Source organism: Podarcis tiliguerta (genome assembly GCF_965153285.1).
Source record: "Podarcis tiliguerta genome assembly, chromosome: 2".
NCBI lineage: Eukaryota > Metazoa > Chordata > Lepidosauria > Squamata > Lacertidae > Podarcis > Podarcis tiliguerta.
The window spans coordinates 116,603,284-116,618,609 of record NC_139535.1 but is presented as its reverse complement, the minus strand read 5'-3'; the positions used below and the strand labels follow the sequence as shown (position 1 = coordinate 116,618,609).

The 15,326-nt window shown below is 46.4% G+C and overlaps 1 protein-coding gene across 4 annotated transcripts in view; it reads left to right on the top strand.

The window, feature by feature from the left end:
- Window positions 1–15,326, top strand: part of OS9 (OS9 endoplasmic reticulum lectin) — a 32,577-nt gene that overhangs the window by 10,685 nt on the left and 6,566 nt on the right. Inside the window, exons 2-13 of one of the 4 annotated variants that reach the window (XM_083424495.1) lie at window positions 655–831; window positions 1,362–1,425; window positions 2,829–2,905; window positions 3,852–3,950; window positions 5,294–5,495; window positions 6,362–6,472; window positions 7,496–7,617; window positions 9,273–9,315; window positions 11,271–11,359; window positions 11,614–11,856; window positions 12,697–12,919; window positions 14,406–14,573. In XM_083424495.1, the coding sequence (XP_083280621.1) occupies window positions 655–831; window positions 1,362–1,425; window positions 2,829–2,905; window positions 3,852–3,950; window positions 5,294–5,495; window positions 6,362–6,472; window positions 7,496–7,617; window positions 9,273–9,315; window positions 11,271–11,359; window positions 11,614–11,856; window positions 12,697–12,919; window positions 14,406–14,573 (1,618 nt within the window). Of the gene's footprint in view, window positions 1–654; window positions 832–1,361; window positions 1,426–2,828; window positions 2,906–3,851; window positions 3,951–5,293; window positions 5,496–6,361; window positions 6,488–7,495; window positions 7,618–9,272; window positions 9,316–11,270; window positions 11,360–11,613; window positions 11,857–12,696; window positions 12,920–14,405; window positions 14,574–15,326 lie in introns of all 4 variants that reach the window. The other 3 variants (XM_083424494.1, XM_083424497.1, XM_083424496.1) reach the window with 3 other exon arrangements.

The window sequence follows — 15,326 nt, the reverse complement described above, 5'->3', positions numbered from 1 at the left end:
TACATGGATGCAAATTGCTTGACTTGCATATAATATAGTGGGCAGAATTTGGGTTACCTTGGGGGGGTGTGTGCGTGTATTATGTATATATAAATGTGGAGTATATACAGCGCTCTGCCTAGAGTGACTGGACTGGTGGTGAAACGGGTTAAAAGCTCAATTCTACGCAGGTTTACTTGAAACTACATTTGTAAATATACCCAACCAAGATATCTTGGTACCAGGAATAAAGGAAGACCAAATGGAACTTTCCCCCTGTGGTGATACTCTGCAAGGTTGGGTTTAGTAGCCAGCCAAAATGTGTGCTTCCTACTGGCTCTGACTCTCCCCTAAGAGGGAAGATGTTGCCTCACAGCAAAGTCTGACTTTTGCCTTTTCCCCTAAAAATAAATTGCTTTTTCATGCTTTAGCCATTGTCCCGTGTGGTGTTTCCAGTGGCTGGAAGCCTTGTTGACTAAGCAGGCTCACATGGTGGATCCAAAGAACCACTTTAAAGTGTCTGGAGACTGGTTCTCCAAAAGGCAAACCTCAGTCCTGTTCTTGCTGTTTGTGTCTCCTGGGCTCCTGCTTCCCTTATCCTTTTGGGGAAATCAGGCTGCTGCCTGCCACTAATTTATCTCTTCTCACCCAGCTCCTTTGCTTATATCTTCCCAGAGCAAGTCATCTGATGTGGTGAGTATCTCATCCAAATACAAGCAGATGTACGAGTGCCGGCTACCTGCTGCCGCAGTGAAGATCCACCAGGAAAAAGAGGAACACCCACGGAGTTACAGTGGACTTGGAATCTCAGAGCTGCTGAAGCCCATGGAAGTGGCTCCTTGCCTTACCAAGGTAACTTTGGGCTAAGGGTTGGGATTAAATGTTGGGAGACCAGATGCAAGAAGAGAAGCAGGGAAGCCACCCCTGGGCTCTCTGTTAACAAACTGCAGGTGAAGCCCGTTCCCCCTGTCCCTGGGGAAATTTGCAAGGATGATTACCCTCAATCATCCTTGTGTTTCCTTCGCCAACAATCTCTTGCTGTCATGGGGACTGCCTCCTTTAAGGAACCGAAGCCGGTACTCAGCTAAAATGCTAACTTGAATCTTGCAGCCTTATTAAAACGCCATTGAGATTCTTCTTCTCTTTCTCTTTCTCCCTCTTCCCCTCTCTCCACTCCTGAGTCCTTGAGCGTTGCCCACTTTTATAACCAAAACTTCAGTGAAACCCAACACTTCCATGTCCACTCCACTCATTTGCGTGATTAGGCATTGCCTAATTTGGCTGTAATACTTCAAGAGAATTATAATGCAATGGGGCTCTTACAACAAGATTTTTTGCTTCAGCCAAATCACCTAGGCTTTAACTTCTCCCTTTTCTCTCAGACCAAGGACTGGTGGACGTACGAGTTCTGCTACGGGAAGCACATCCAGCAATACCACATGGAAGGTACTCTCTTTTGTCGGTTTCTCCCATCTGCTTGGTTTAGGTTCAGAGTAGGTATGGGGAGCCTCTCACCCTCCGATCCAGCCTTCTGCAAGCCCCACACCCCCCAGACCATGTTCGCTCGCTTTACCCAACCGGGCTGGGTTCTTTTCATCTCCACTGTAACGGAAGGTCTAAACCTCCCCACCCCGGATGCCACAACAGTGAAGAGTATATGATTCAGTCAGAACAGAAGTGGGCTGGTGGTGGCAAAGACAGGTCTGGGAGTCATGCTTGCCTGCTTCTCAACCACAATATGCATTAGCACAATTTGCTTTGGTGGAGCAGGAGGGTTGCTGAGGGCCCAGTCTCAGAAATGGCTTCTGGGAGGTGAAATGGAGTTGTGGTAGAAAAGAAAGCCAAGGAAGTCTTATTATTCAAAAGAGTTCCACTCAACTTTCTCTGAATACAATGCTCATTTTTCCCCCTTTTAATATTAGTCAGCCTGGAGTAGAAATAAATAATCAGTGAACAGTTAAACCAGGGATGGAGACCCTTTGGCTCTTCAGGTGCCTCTGGACCACAACTCCCATGATTGCTGACGAGGGCTGGTGGGAGTTGGACTCCAGCAGTATCTGAGAGCCTCTGGTGCTCCATCTCTGGATTCAGCTTGCCACTTGCCTGCTGCAAAGTGCCTCCCACTTTGCTGATCTGCAGTGGAAAAGGACCAACCACAGTCCCCAGAATTGTGTCGTGAGTGTAGTGCCACCCTTTTAATAACCCTTAACCTTAGGTCTGTATACATGGTTAATTCTTATAGTAGTCTTATAACGAGAGGTCCATAATCTCCCCATATTGTAGAGTTTGGCCAGGGTGGGGGTCTTCCAACACTGTCAGAGACTGATGACTGAAGCAGTTCATGTCAGCAAACCAGGAATGGCTGTCCAGCTACTTTGAACTGATAGGGTGCATGGCTGTGTTCTCAAAAGGAAGTGGGGGTTCTTCAGTCTGGTGCACTCTCCCTTTTTGCATCAATATGCAGATTTGAAACTTTACTTCGTACTAATCCCTTCCGTTTCTTAGCTGGGATAGCCCCTAATCTATAATCACAGATTTTATGCAAAGAAACATATGTGTTAGGAAACTAGTGGCGTGATTAGCTCAGACCAGAATATTTAACATTTTGTTTTTAGTGAAAGGGTGTCTTTTGTGTGTGGTCGTCAGTGTAGCCAGATTCGTAGCTTGAATTTACACTGTGGCGGCACAACTGAAGCAGGTCTTTTCTCAGCCTCTGGTTCATGCTATGATGTTGTTATCATCATCATCATCATCATCATCATCATCATCATTACTCTCTTCTGAGGTCCAAGCTTCCAGTTAACAAAGTGACACTTTTCATCTTTCCCTGTGTCTTCCCCCACCCCCAGAGTCTGAAATCAAAGGTGACATTCTGTACCTGGGGTACTACCAGTCCGCATTCGACTGGGACAACGAAACTGCCAAGGTGGGTGTTTCCTAGGCCCTTGATCACTTCATGCAGTGGGGAAAAACTTGAGTGAGCATCTCTAAGGATTAGGTAGCTTTCCAACCTCCTAACTGCTGAACGTAAATCAAATCTGATGTTTCACTTGCTTTCCTTAATAGACCTTTCCTCCTCCTTCCCCCAGCCTGAAGCTCTTAGATTTAGTGTACCTTGAGATAAAACACTCTTGACATCAGTAGAGGGGAATGGCAATGAAAACTCCCAATTTGTAAGTCACATTGGGTCACTTCAGGCACTTTGGTTGTTAACTTTTTTTCTTTTCTTTTTCTTTTTTTGCCTTTTTGAAGAGGTGAGGAAGTTTTTAATGCATCTTTTTTTCCTTGGTTTTAATGCATGTATGTGGAGTGGGTTTATTTTGCTTGTAAGTTGCTTTGTGCTGGCTGGGGCCGATAGTGTGCTGGAGTCCAGGAATCTCTGGAAGGGCTCCAGTTTGGGGAAGGCTTCTCCAATGGAAAATAGGGACAGATGCCACTGCTGCCACTACCACCTTGAAATTATTCAGGGATGATTGTGGCAACCATGCTGCCAGTGAGGGAGGCTGGGAGGCGGGGAGAAGAAAAGGAACGGATGCGGGGAAAGTAGAGAAGAGGTCTGGAGGTCCCTCCTTGCTATGCACAAGGAGTTTAAAAATGCAGAGTAAGGCAATTCTTGGAAAGCAAATTAAGCCCCTGGTTCAGGAGCCATCCTGTCCCATGATAAGGGATGATGAGAGTTGCAGTACAATAATATTTGGAGAGCACCAGCTTGGGGGAGGGTATGCTAAGGACAGTCTGCAGCTGTCCCTGAATCTAGGCCCAGCTCAAAGCAGATTACCTTCAGCTTCTGCTCAATAGGGGCTTGCAGCAATGAAACACCCCCCTCCCCAAAGGCCCTGAGTGTTTTCTGGTTCTCTCTCCCCGCATCACAGGCTTCCAAGCAGCACAAGCTGAAGCGTTACCACAGTCAGACCTATGTCAACGGATCCAAGTGCAACTTGAACGGGAAGCCCCGGGAGGCTGAAGTCAGGGTAAGGAAAGGAACTTGGTTGCACTGTGCGGAGGTTTCCTGAGTCAGCAGCTGAGAGGAAAGGAAGTATGGCTCTCTTGTCCTTAAGAACCCTTCATGCGCAAGTGAAAGTCTCCATTCAGGTAGCCAGAGCTGTGTGATGGGCAGGAACAGACATTTCCCATGTATCCCACCAGATGCTGCTAGACTACAGCTGCCATAATTCCTGGCCATTGACAGTGCTGGCTGGGGCTGATGAGAGTTGGAGGGCCACAGGGTCCCTGGTCTATATTTGACTTGAGAGATGCTGAGCCGAGAGTTGGAAGCTGGACCTAGGAATGCTCAGAATATGGGTTCTCCTCCTGTGTTTCATGCAGAGGAGAGAGCTATAAAGAGCTTCCTGCTTGTGCATCTTAGTTTGTTCCCCATTTTTCCTCTTGCAAATGCCTGATCATTGGCTACCAAGCCACCTTTTAAGGTGTTGTTGTTAACATATAAAACTCTGACCAATTCAGGGCCAGGGTTTTTCTGACATGTATAGAAAACTCACCTGCTTGCTCAGGCTTCCCCTGACAATTAGCACTGGATCCTTCTGCCCTACACCATAGGTGATAATCCACAATGTACTTTTTTATTGGAATAATTTTATTGCATGTTTTCTTTCTATTTTGGTAAACTGCTTTGAGATTTATTTGTAATCATAAGAGGTATCAAATATATATATAATCAATAAATAAAGATTAGGCTTTTATGTAGCCACCAAGGAAGTGTTAGGAAGTGCACATTGTGAAACAGAAGGAAACGGAGGGACATTGTCTCATAAATTTACCCTGCTGCTGTTTGAACTTGGGCTGACCCTTCAACCCAGGCATATGGGACCTGTGCTGCTACAGATCTTGCTAGATGCACCTCCCATCACTCCTGACCATTGGCTATGCTAACTGCAGCTGATGGGAGTCCAACCACATCTGGAGGGACTTGGAGTCCCCATGTTCTCTTTAACCAACGTGACCTTCCCCCTTTGTCCTGGAAGAGAGACCTGGATTCCATGTATGCGCCTTTCAAAACGAGATTAGCCTCTCTTCTGTCCCCACTCCCGGCAACTCATGGAAAGCTATCTTGGGGGTAAGGGCCCTAGCTCAGTGGGTGGAGCATGTGCAGTGGGTGCAGGACTCCCAGGCAAAATCTTGGTCATATCCCTCTTTAAAGGCTCTCCAGGAGCAGGGCAAGGAAAGTTTGGTGCCTGAGGTCTTGCAGAGCTGCTGGTTGCTAGAGGAATAGAACACAAAGTGCTAGGCTAGATGGACCCTATGATCTGAGTCAGTATAAAACAGCTTTCTATATTTTTCTATATCTAAATCACAGTTTCTGTGTGAGGAGGGTTCAGGTGACTACATTGCCCGTGTGGACGAGCCCCAGTCCTGCTCCTACGTGCTGACCATCCACACCACCCGCATCTGCCACCACCCATTTCTGCGACCACCATCCACTGCAACCCCTCAGACCATCCGCTGTCACCCGGCCCTGAGCCCTGCAGAATATGTGGAATATGTCAAGGCCCAAGTGTGTAAGTAGTACAACTGGTCAGGGAGGAGGTGGAGGCCCCTTTGGTGCCCTCTTGGCCAGGGCTATTCGCTTTGATCTGGTGGCTTTTTTAGAACTTAGCCCTTGCAAGGCAGGATACAGCAGTGTGACAGAAGTATCTTAAGTGCATTTGAAGCGTAAGCCCCTCCTTTCAGGGAGATTGAATGGTGTCAGTGGCGTAGCGTGGGTTGTCAGCACCCGGGGCAAGGCAAGTAATTTGCACCCCCTAACTCGTGGATTTGCGCCCCCTAACCCTACCCCCCAGATGTTGCGGCCGGCCCCCCTTGCACCCCCCACGCTACGCCACTGAATGGGGTGTAGAGTTGTGTGCATCACGACCTAAAAGCAGAAACAGAATAAAGTGTTGGTGTTAAGGGATGCCCTTTCCTCATTTGCCTTCTCTGTTGCTGAGAGAATAGGCATGGGGGGACAGTGTGGTGTGGTGAAGACTGTGCTGGCTTGGATTCAAATTCCACTTAGCCTGAAAAGCGCTAGATGACTTTATCTCATTTTGTATTTTGAACACAACACCTCCCAACACAAAACAAAGTATGCAGGTATTTTCACCTGTGTAATGTGGGCACTTGGTGGCAGAATGCCAGATTTCTTGGCACAGGATTTCAGGATTCCTATTTCTGGTGCCCACTTTGCCCTCCGAATGCCAGAAGAGCCGCATAGCACAGGGAGAGCAAACTGGGTAGTATCTGAGCGCTGACTGCCAAGGAATCCTGCTTGCTTGGGGGAATATTGTCTTGTTGCATTGGATGCTATGATGATGACCTGTTTCTTACCTGGACATACTGGGGGGCGTGTTTGCCCGTCTAATGTATATTGTGTAAATTTTTGCAGCTGACACAAAGCGCAAAGTGGAGGAGATCTCTGAAGAGCTGAAGACTCTAGACACACGACTGTGGAATGAGCAAGACCCAAACTCTGCCATTCAGGATTCAGAGGGCAATGGTAGGGAACTACCTGGCAAGGATGTTACTGAAATGTAGCCGTGGGGTGGGGCGATCACATGGAGGCAAGTCACCATTTTAAAAAGTCAGTAAATACAGTGGACCATCCGGATACAAACGTAATTCATTCCAGAGGTCCATATGTACCCCGAAAAGTCCAGATCTAGAGGCGCTGATTTTGTGCATGTGTGCGACGCAATAGAGCGCTTCGCATGTGCGAAGTGCGCAGAGCGCATGTGCGTATGGTGAAACCTGGAAGTATACACTTCCGGGTTTTGCCACGTTCACAACCCAAAAGTTACGTTACCCGAAGGTAACGTAACCCGAGGGTCCACTGTATGGCCTTCAGTGCCAAAAAACATATTGGTCCTCTGATTTTTGTGTTGGGATAATGTGCAAGGACCCTTACACAATGTGCCTTCATCCTTAGGGGCACTCTGCAGTTTCAGATGTCTATTGGTGCAATTCTGTCAGATGGGCAAGCTATCGGCAAAGAAGGCATTGAACCTGCCTTTGTTCTCTTGTGACAACCGCAGTGCCCTACAAGAGGCAGAAATGCATATTTTTCTTGCATTAGAGAGTTGTGCTCTCAGTGTACAACTCAGGACTTGGTTTGCTTCAGTGTTCAGGAATTGTAATGATCTGATATTGTACAAAATTTTACATAAAAGTCTTCCAGTTACACAAGCTTAGAAATCATTTTAGAAAAGTAAATATATAAGCAGATTGTCTTAAACATTTTGTTCATCATTGTAAAAGAAAATATATTGTAATCCATTTTTTCATTAGTGAGGGGTAAGGTTCGGGGTGAAACAGGACCTTCACGTCTTTAGTGGGCAGTACCTGCTCTTGCAGGTTTGGAAGCTAGAAACCTGTAAAAAGGAACTGCGATTCTCAATGTGCTGAATTCTGCATTTGTGTGGTGCAGAGTATTCTCTATCCTGAGTGTAACTGTAGAAATGCTCTTGGTAAGCCCAAATGACTTTGCTCCCACTTAAAAACTTTGTTTTGCCTGTTTGGTCAGTGACCCCAGAGCCTGTTCCAACTGCTTCTCCTCCTGAAAGTGACCCAGGTGATGACTCTGATTTCTGGGAGAGAGCGCTGCGGGGAGATGAGAAGACAGCCCAGATGCCAGACCAAACAAAGGTAACCTCCTGTCATCACACCCGATCATAACCAGTATCTGTCCAAATACTTTTAACGCGTGTGTGAGTGTGTGTGTGTGTGTGTGTGTGTGTGTGTGTATTCTTACGCTCAAAGCTGGTACATTTTCCTTTTTCTTGATTCTTGATTCTGACACCACCAGTGCGGGAGTTCTTTGTTTTTTATTTAGGCATGTTGCTGAGGCACTTATAAGTATCCCCTAAATTATAAGATTTGACTTATCAGTGAATTATTTTATTTTATATCCTAACTTCAGCAACATATCACTCATAACAGGGAAACAATAAAATTCAAGTAATGTAAAAGAAACTCCGCTAATTGTCTTAAGCCTGCATAAACACAACTAACTGTAAGAGGCCTTTCTGGATAAAAACATCTTCAAAGTGTGTTTAAAAGCACACACAGGAATTACCTTGTGCACAGGATAATTATGGGAGGGGTGGAGCATCTGCTTTGCACGCAGGTTCAGTCCCCGACATATCCAGATAAGGTTGGGAGAGGCAGCTTTCTCAAACCCTCGAAAGCCCCTGTCAGCCAGTCAAACAGCCAGACACTGGTCTGACACTGTCAAAGGCAGATTCCTATGTTCCTGTAAGTTGCCTCACCACTGCCAATGTCTTAGTGTTGCATCCAAGCACAGCCATATGTTCCATATCTACTAAATCAGGGGTGGGGAACCTCCAGGCCACCAGATCTCCGCATCTGGCCCGCAAGCTCACTTCAGCCAAGCCATGTCCACTGCCCTACACCTCACGTGACACATCTCCAACAAAGCTTTGCAAGGGACATCACAAGACCCAACCAATTAGCTGCTTGTCACCTGCGGGCAAAAAGATCAGCTAGTGTCCTTTTAACACCAGGTGATTGGCCTGTCAAAACTGTCCTATGTAAGATGGGGGAGCTAGTGATCTGGCCCACTGGGCAGATACAGTCTCCCCCCCCCCCACTGCAGTATTAGATAGATGCATCTGTTCGTTGTTGGCTCATGCACCATTGATGTTGGTGTTGTTATATGTTTATTATATTATTATATTTATTTTGTTGTTGTTATATATTTTTTATATTATTTATTTTGTTGTTATATTTTTATGTTATGAACTACCCTGAGATCTGCGGGTGAAAAATATTTATAAAATTTGTGCACCACCCTTCATTCAAATATCCCAGAGCAGTTCACAGCATAAAAATACTGATGGCACCGTGCCATCAAAACGAGGGGGGAAATACATAATAAATCAAAAACAAACCAATAACCTTTCCTCCCACGAACACATTTAAAAAGCCATAGAATGTTAATCAGCCAAACCCTGGTCGAAGAGAAACAATTTCTCTTGGTGTGTGGAGATATGCCATGAAGGTGCCAGGTGAGCCTCCTGGGGAGAGTATTCCACAAATGGGGCCACTGCAGAAAAGGCCTGTTCTCATGTTGCCACCCTCCAGGCCTCTCATGCACGAGGCACACAAAGAAGGACCGCAAGTGATAAATGCAGGGTCCGGGTAATAATGAATTCCTTTGGCGAAACGAGTAGCTGAACTCAACAGTCTGTATCATGCAGAAATAATTCCCTGGCAACCCTACAAAAGTGGCTTCTATGCATAGCACCCAAAGCCATTTAACTTCTGTCTTTTTTCTGCAGGAGGAAGAGCCAATCATGAAGACAGCAGACAGTCACCTGGCAGGTAAGTGTGTGGCCCATAAGTGCTGTGGCTCAAGAAAACAATCCTCTTAGGACTGTCAGAAAAGATGCTTTGAGGAACGTTCACCTGAACCAAAGAATTCAGAACTTTCTGAACCCTCCTCCTATTCTTTCAAGAAGACTGGTAGTCAGACATTTTTTTAATGGCCTGTATCTTTGGAAACTGCTGATTCCTCCCCCCCCACCCCCTTTGGCATCCTTTCCTCTTTTTAACATTGTTTAGTGTTCAGAAAGAGAGCGATGGCAACTGCAAGTGCTCCTGGATGGCACTGCTTATCTAGATCCACTTCCGCCTGGATTTTGGTCTGGTTTGGGGATTGACTCAGCCTTGGTTACTTTAATGGATGACTGTTACAGAGAGAGGGGCAGGGAGTGTGACCCTGTTGTTCTTAGTCTCTCAGCAACTTTTGAAAACATTGATCAGCTTCCTGGGACAGAGATTAGAGGCACTGCACTAGAGTGGTTTCATGCCAACCTGCACAGTTGAGTCTAAAAAGTAACATGGGAGGAGTGCAATTGGACTCCCCTTAGGCTACAGGTTTCTGCAGGACAAAGCTTTGGAGCACGGTGCCATCTGTATGCTGATGACATGCAGCTCTGTTCTCCATCTGAATCAGAGGTTGTGAAAGCCCTGGAACAGAGCCTCAAGGCAGTGGTGGACTGGACAAGGGCCAATAAACTTGAGTTTGAATTCAGCGAAGATGGAGGCTTTGTGGGTGGGCGGTTCCTGTATCCAGAAGATAGGCCAGTTGCCCGTTCTGGGAAGGGTTGCACTCCCTCTCAAGGAGCAGGTACGTAGCTTAGGCGTACTCCTGGATATGTCCATCATTCGAGACCCAAGTGACCTTTGTGGCTAGGAGTGCCTTTTGTCAGCCATGGCCATAACTGGATTAGGACCCATTGGCCACTGTAGTCCATGCATTGTTACCCTCAAGAATGGATTACTACAATTCACTTTATGTGGGGCTGCCCTCGGACCTGGTCAGGAAGCTCTGGCTGATGCAGAATGCAGCGACCAAACTGCACGTGGGGGCAACAGCTGACAGCATGAGACACCTCTGTTAAAACATCTCCACTGGTTGCCCATATGCTACTGGGCCAGGTTCAAGGGTCTTGTGTTGATAACAAAACCCTGAGTAAGTTGGGTCCAGGATGCCCTAAGGACCATCTGAAGCCTTGTATCCAGCTTGATCACTGAGATCATCCAGAGAAGTGCTGATAGTTTTCCCCAGGTCACTGGTCCCATGCTGTGGAACACTCTTCCAGCAGAGATCCAGCAGACACTTCCATGCATTTCTATTGTAAGTTAAGAGGACTATGCAGTTTTTTAAAATTTTGTTGAGTGGTGACTCATTTTAATTGTTTTGTACATTCCTCTTGCATCTTAGGCACATCCAACTTGTGCGTTTTCTACCCTGCACAGTTGAAGGCCGGCCAGCTGAAATTGTGCAAATTAAATGCATGCAAAGTTTTCCTGGTGCGAAAAGAACCTCCAAGGTCCTCTCAGCACACAGGCTCTGGAAGCTTGTGGGTAGCTGCATGAGATCTCACCGGAACTTGGATGGACCCGTGAGATTTCACAAAAGCATCCTAAAACCAGTATGCTGAGCATGCCTTGCTTGGTAAGCAAGGCGGAGGGCTAAAAGTACTTTTTACATCAGGAAAACCCAGCTTAGTGCTCTGGCACTGGAAGGCTAAGGCTGCCGGGGCGGGGGGCATTTCCAGGGTTTGAGTATACGTGCTTTAGCCTATACACTGAACCCTTGGAACCAAACCCCCATGTAAGATGCTGTCATACTGTGTTGCTTTTAAAGGTTTCTTTAAAAAAAAATGTTTTGACATTGCTGTATGCTAACTGGATACTTTATGAGAGGGTGGTATATAAATTATTTTATTTATAAATAAATAAATAATATGTGCTGTCTCGGATCTTTGCAGATTTCAAGAGGAAAATCCACTTCAAAGTTATCAAGAATCCTGGGGACCTGGTGCAGTTTATTCGTGACTTGAAGGAGAATGCCAGGAAGGTAAGATGTAGTAGAAGGCTTGCTACTCTCCAGATTTACTGTGCTATTGCTGAGCTGCTTTTAGGTATACAGTGTGGAATTGTTATCTGCCTAGTACATGGAACTTCCTTGTCCAGGGTCCAGGTGTTTGCTAGGGAACAACAATTGGGAGGTCTTCCTGGGGCCACTGGACACGGATTGTCCAGCCTTTGTGATGTGCATGTTGTGGTGGCATCTCGGCTGGATCAGTTTGAGCCTCTCCTTTGTCCCTCCAGGACAAAGAAATGGTGAGAGAACCAGAGGAAGCATCTCAAGAAACTCCACCCAAAAGTGAGCCATCGTTAGGGGCAGAGCACTCTGAAGAAGGGGCCCAGGAGGATGAGAAGGATGAGGAAGACCTGCTGGGGAAGTTTGAGAAGGAACTGGAAGACATCCTGCTGCCTAAGTCTGAAATGGCCAAGTTGAAGGAGGAGGTAAAATCTGAGATGGAAAAGGAGTTTGGTCACATCATTGATGAGGTGAGGATGCAGGGGACTAGCTATAATTTCCTTTCTGCACTACCCACCCGAGAAAACTCTTGATGGGCCCTGGATGTTTTCTGTCCCCAATCACCTTGTATTTGCACATATTTTGCTGCCTTTGTGGGGAAAAGGGCTATAAACTTTGTATGTGTTTTTTAGTTTAGAAAAAAACTGAGAGGGAGGGACACAAAATTGGCAAAGAATGATGAATAGTAAGGAGAGGGAATCTTTCTGCAAAGTGAAGGAACTTTCTTCAGGCAGCACCAGTGGTGGGGAAGGGAGGGGAGTAACAGGGGAAGTGGTGTCTGAATGATGCAGCAGCGAGACGTGTAGTCAGTATGGTTGTCCTGGTGGAGCCTTACAACCACAAGGACTAGAAATATGATTGAAAACGGAGTCTTGAAGATCCAGACTCTACACCTGTGGTTCTCAAAGCGGGTGGTCCGGCCCCCTGGAGGGGCAGGGGGGTTACCTAGCAGGCGAAGGGGGGACTGAAGTTGTAAATGACTGTTAGACTTTGAAAACCTGGTGTCACAAGATCAAGTTCATTTGTTTTGTTTAATTAAGTATGCATTTAATTGTTGCTGTTTCAAATTTTATTGTGTTACTACCTTCCATAGCAGGTCATGCAAACCACTGTTCTGAATATTGCTTTTAGTAGGGAGGGGGCACTGGGGATGAGTGGATTCAAGGGAGCAGTGGCCCAAGAAAGTCTGGGAGCAACTGCTGTACACTTAACTGCAGGAAATGAGCCAGGCTGCTACTCAACTGGGTCTCTCTCTTTCTCAATAAATAAATAGACCTTAGCTTATCCTTTCTTGGATCGTTTACTGGCAGGTGGAGGAAGAGTTGGAAACAGAAGGCCTGAAAGGTGAGTTTGATCGAAAGCAAGCCTCCAAGTCTTTGGCGTCTACCCTCAACAAGCTTATTGACAAGCTGGATCCTGGCAAAGACTTGAATAAAGGAGATAAGGAGCAGGTGCCACAGCCAGGGGAGGAAGAAGAGGTAGCAGCAGATGGGGAAGATACTGCTGAAGAAGACGTAGCCAAACCAGCAACCGGTATGTTCCCATGCAGATAAGGTTGGCTTCATTTTTTTCAGTGCCAGTAAATTTGAGGGCTGTTTTTGGATCAGTCAACAGGGGGTGACATTTTGTCATAAATGGGTTGATCCACATGCGGACTTGCTCAGAGAGCAGGGCAAGATGTCAAGGGTTTAGCAAATAATTTGGGAGCAAGTTGTGATGTGATGAAGGAAACCATAGCAGAAACACTGTAGTTATGGAGAAGCCTTTGAATGCCCAATGGGTGAGACTTCTTAGAAGGGCTCTTTCATCACTTATCCTTGCTCTCATTCTTAAAATTCCTGCAGGGGACAGCCTGTGAGGTCTCTGGAGAGTTTCGTTTTTGTAACACAACTGCTCAGACACCAGTCCTGGAACAGGCTTTGCCCACCTGGTGCCCTCCAGCTGTTTTGGACTCCAGTGCCCATCTGGTTGGGGATGGTGGGAGTTTTGCTCTGAAGCAGCAGGAGGTGCCGCAGGTTGGCCAAAGCGATTCTATAAGCTTGCCAGGGCTGGCCTGTCTAATGCCCTTCTCCATTTGTGACTATCTGCGCATTTTAAAAAGACACAAGACTTCACCTGCTCTCCCAGATGCATTTCCTTAGCACTGGTCAGTAAGTGACTGGGAGGCAGGGGGCAAGTAGGATGATGCATTGTAGACAGAGAACTGATGGTGGGAGGAGTTTTCCCAGTAATGTTTGCCAGTTTCCAAACTGATGGAAATAGTTATTTGCTACTGGGGCGGGTGGGGTGTCCAAAAACATAGAAGTTCCCAACTCTTTCCTTTTTTAAAGTCCCTTGCATTTCAACTCTTTCCTTTTTTAAAGTCCCTTGCATTTCATTCTAACCCATGTGCAAGTTTTTGTTTTGTTTTTTAGCTAAGCCCATTTTGCCCTTTTTGCTTGCTTCTCATACTCTTGATTGTTCCTGCTAGCCTTGGGAAAGGCAGGGCACTGAAGCCTTGGCCACCTTGCCTAGCTCTCCCCATTTTCCTTGTGATATTTCTAGCCAGGCATTACCCAGATGCTTTCAAGTCACAAGACAGCCTTCCCCAACCGGGTACGCTGCAGCGATTTAGCTCCCAGCCAGCCAGCACTACTAGGGATGGTGGGAGTCCGGAGGGCACCAGGGTTGGGAAAGACTGCCTTAAGGGTTAGAAACTTGCTGTTCAGGGACTTAGGATGCTCAGTTTTCAGCCCAATATAACCACCACACCTTTCTGGGACTTCCTGCCTTCCTTTTCCTCTGCAGTCCAGGGACCTTCTGCATTTTGCAAAATTTCCAAATGCTTTGAAAATAAACCCTTAGGAAAAAAAACTGTGCTCAAAGCACCGTAAGTACAATTGGCAGAAATTTTCCTTTTGGATGCAGACTATCCCCAGCCTTGCTTGTAGGCCCTTCCAGCTTGCGCTCTCATTCTCTCTCCCCCTCCCTCCACAAATATTGGCCTACTGACCCTCCTCTGTCCCCTTTTCTGTCTCAGATGGCGACCCAGACGGGCGCGTGAAAGTCAGGGTCACTAAAGTAAAGCCAGGCAGCGCTCAGCAGAAGCTGCTGCGAGTCCAAGAGATGAGCAGGGACAACCCACAGCTGCGCCACATAGAGAGTGTGGTTAAGGACCTGTTGGAGAAGGAAGGCCTGAAGGCAGAAGGTAACGCAGCCATGTAACCTGGACAGCCAGAGGTGGCCTTGAGCCTTTTTTAGCCCGGGCGGGGTTGTGTTTAGGGGGAGATCTTTAAGGGAGAGCAGTCAGGGATGCAAAGTCACTGGAGGACTCTCTTAATTGCAAACCACAGGGAGCCATTGGCAGTTCTGCTCCTGAGCTGATAATCTCACAGTGGTACCTTGGTTCTCAAACTGAATCCACTCTGGAAGTCCGTTCCAAAACCAGGACATGCTTTCCCATAGAAAGTAATGCAAAACGGATTAATCTGTTCCAGACTTTTAAAAACAACCCCTAAAACAGCAGTTTAACATGAATTTTACTAACGAGACCATTGATCCATAAAATGAAAGCAATAATCAATGTACTGTACTATAAGATAAATAAGACAGTATTGTAGATGATAAAATTTAAAATTACATTTTTCTTACCTGCACTGATGATAGTCATTGTTCATATGGGGGGGGGGCTTTTATCCATTTCCACAATCAATCAATCAGTAGCTGAATTGGGTTCCACACAGTCACAAAAACAAACTAACTGAAAAAGCCTCAAAAACAAAAAAAATGCAAAATAAATAGCAAAAACAAAAGCACCAAATTTAAGCTCCAAATATCACCTCAGAACACTGCTATCGGAAACGGAATAATTCAATTACAATGGGGGGGACACAAATTAGCAGCGCAACAGTAAAAACGGAAGCTCAGGACTCAAAACGGAGCACGTTCAGCTTCCGAAAAA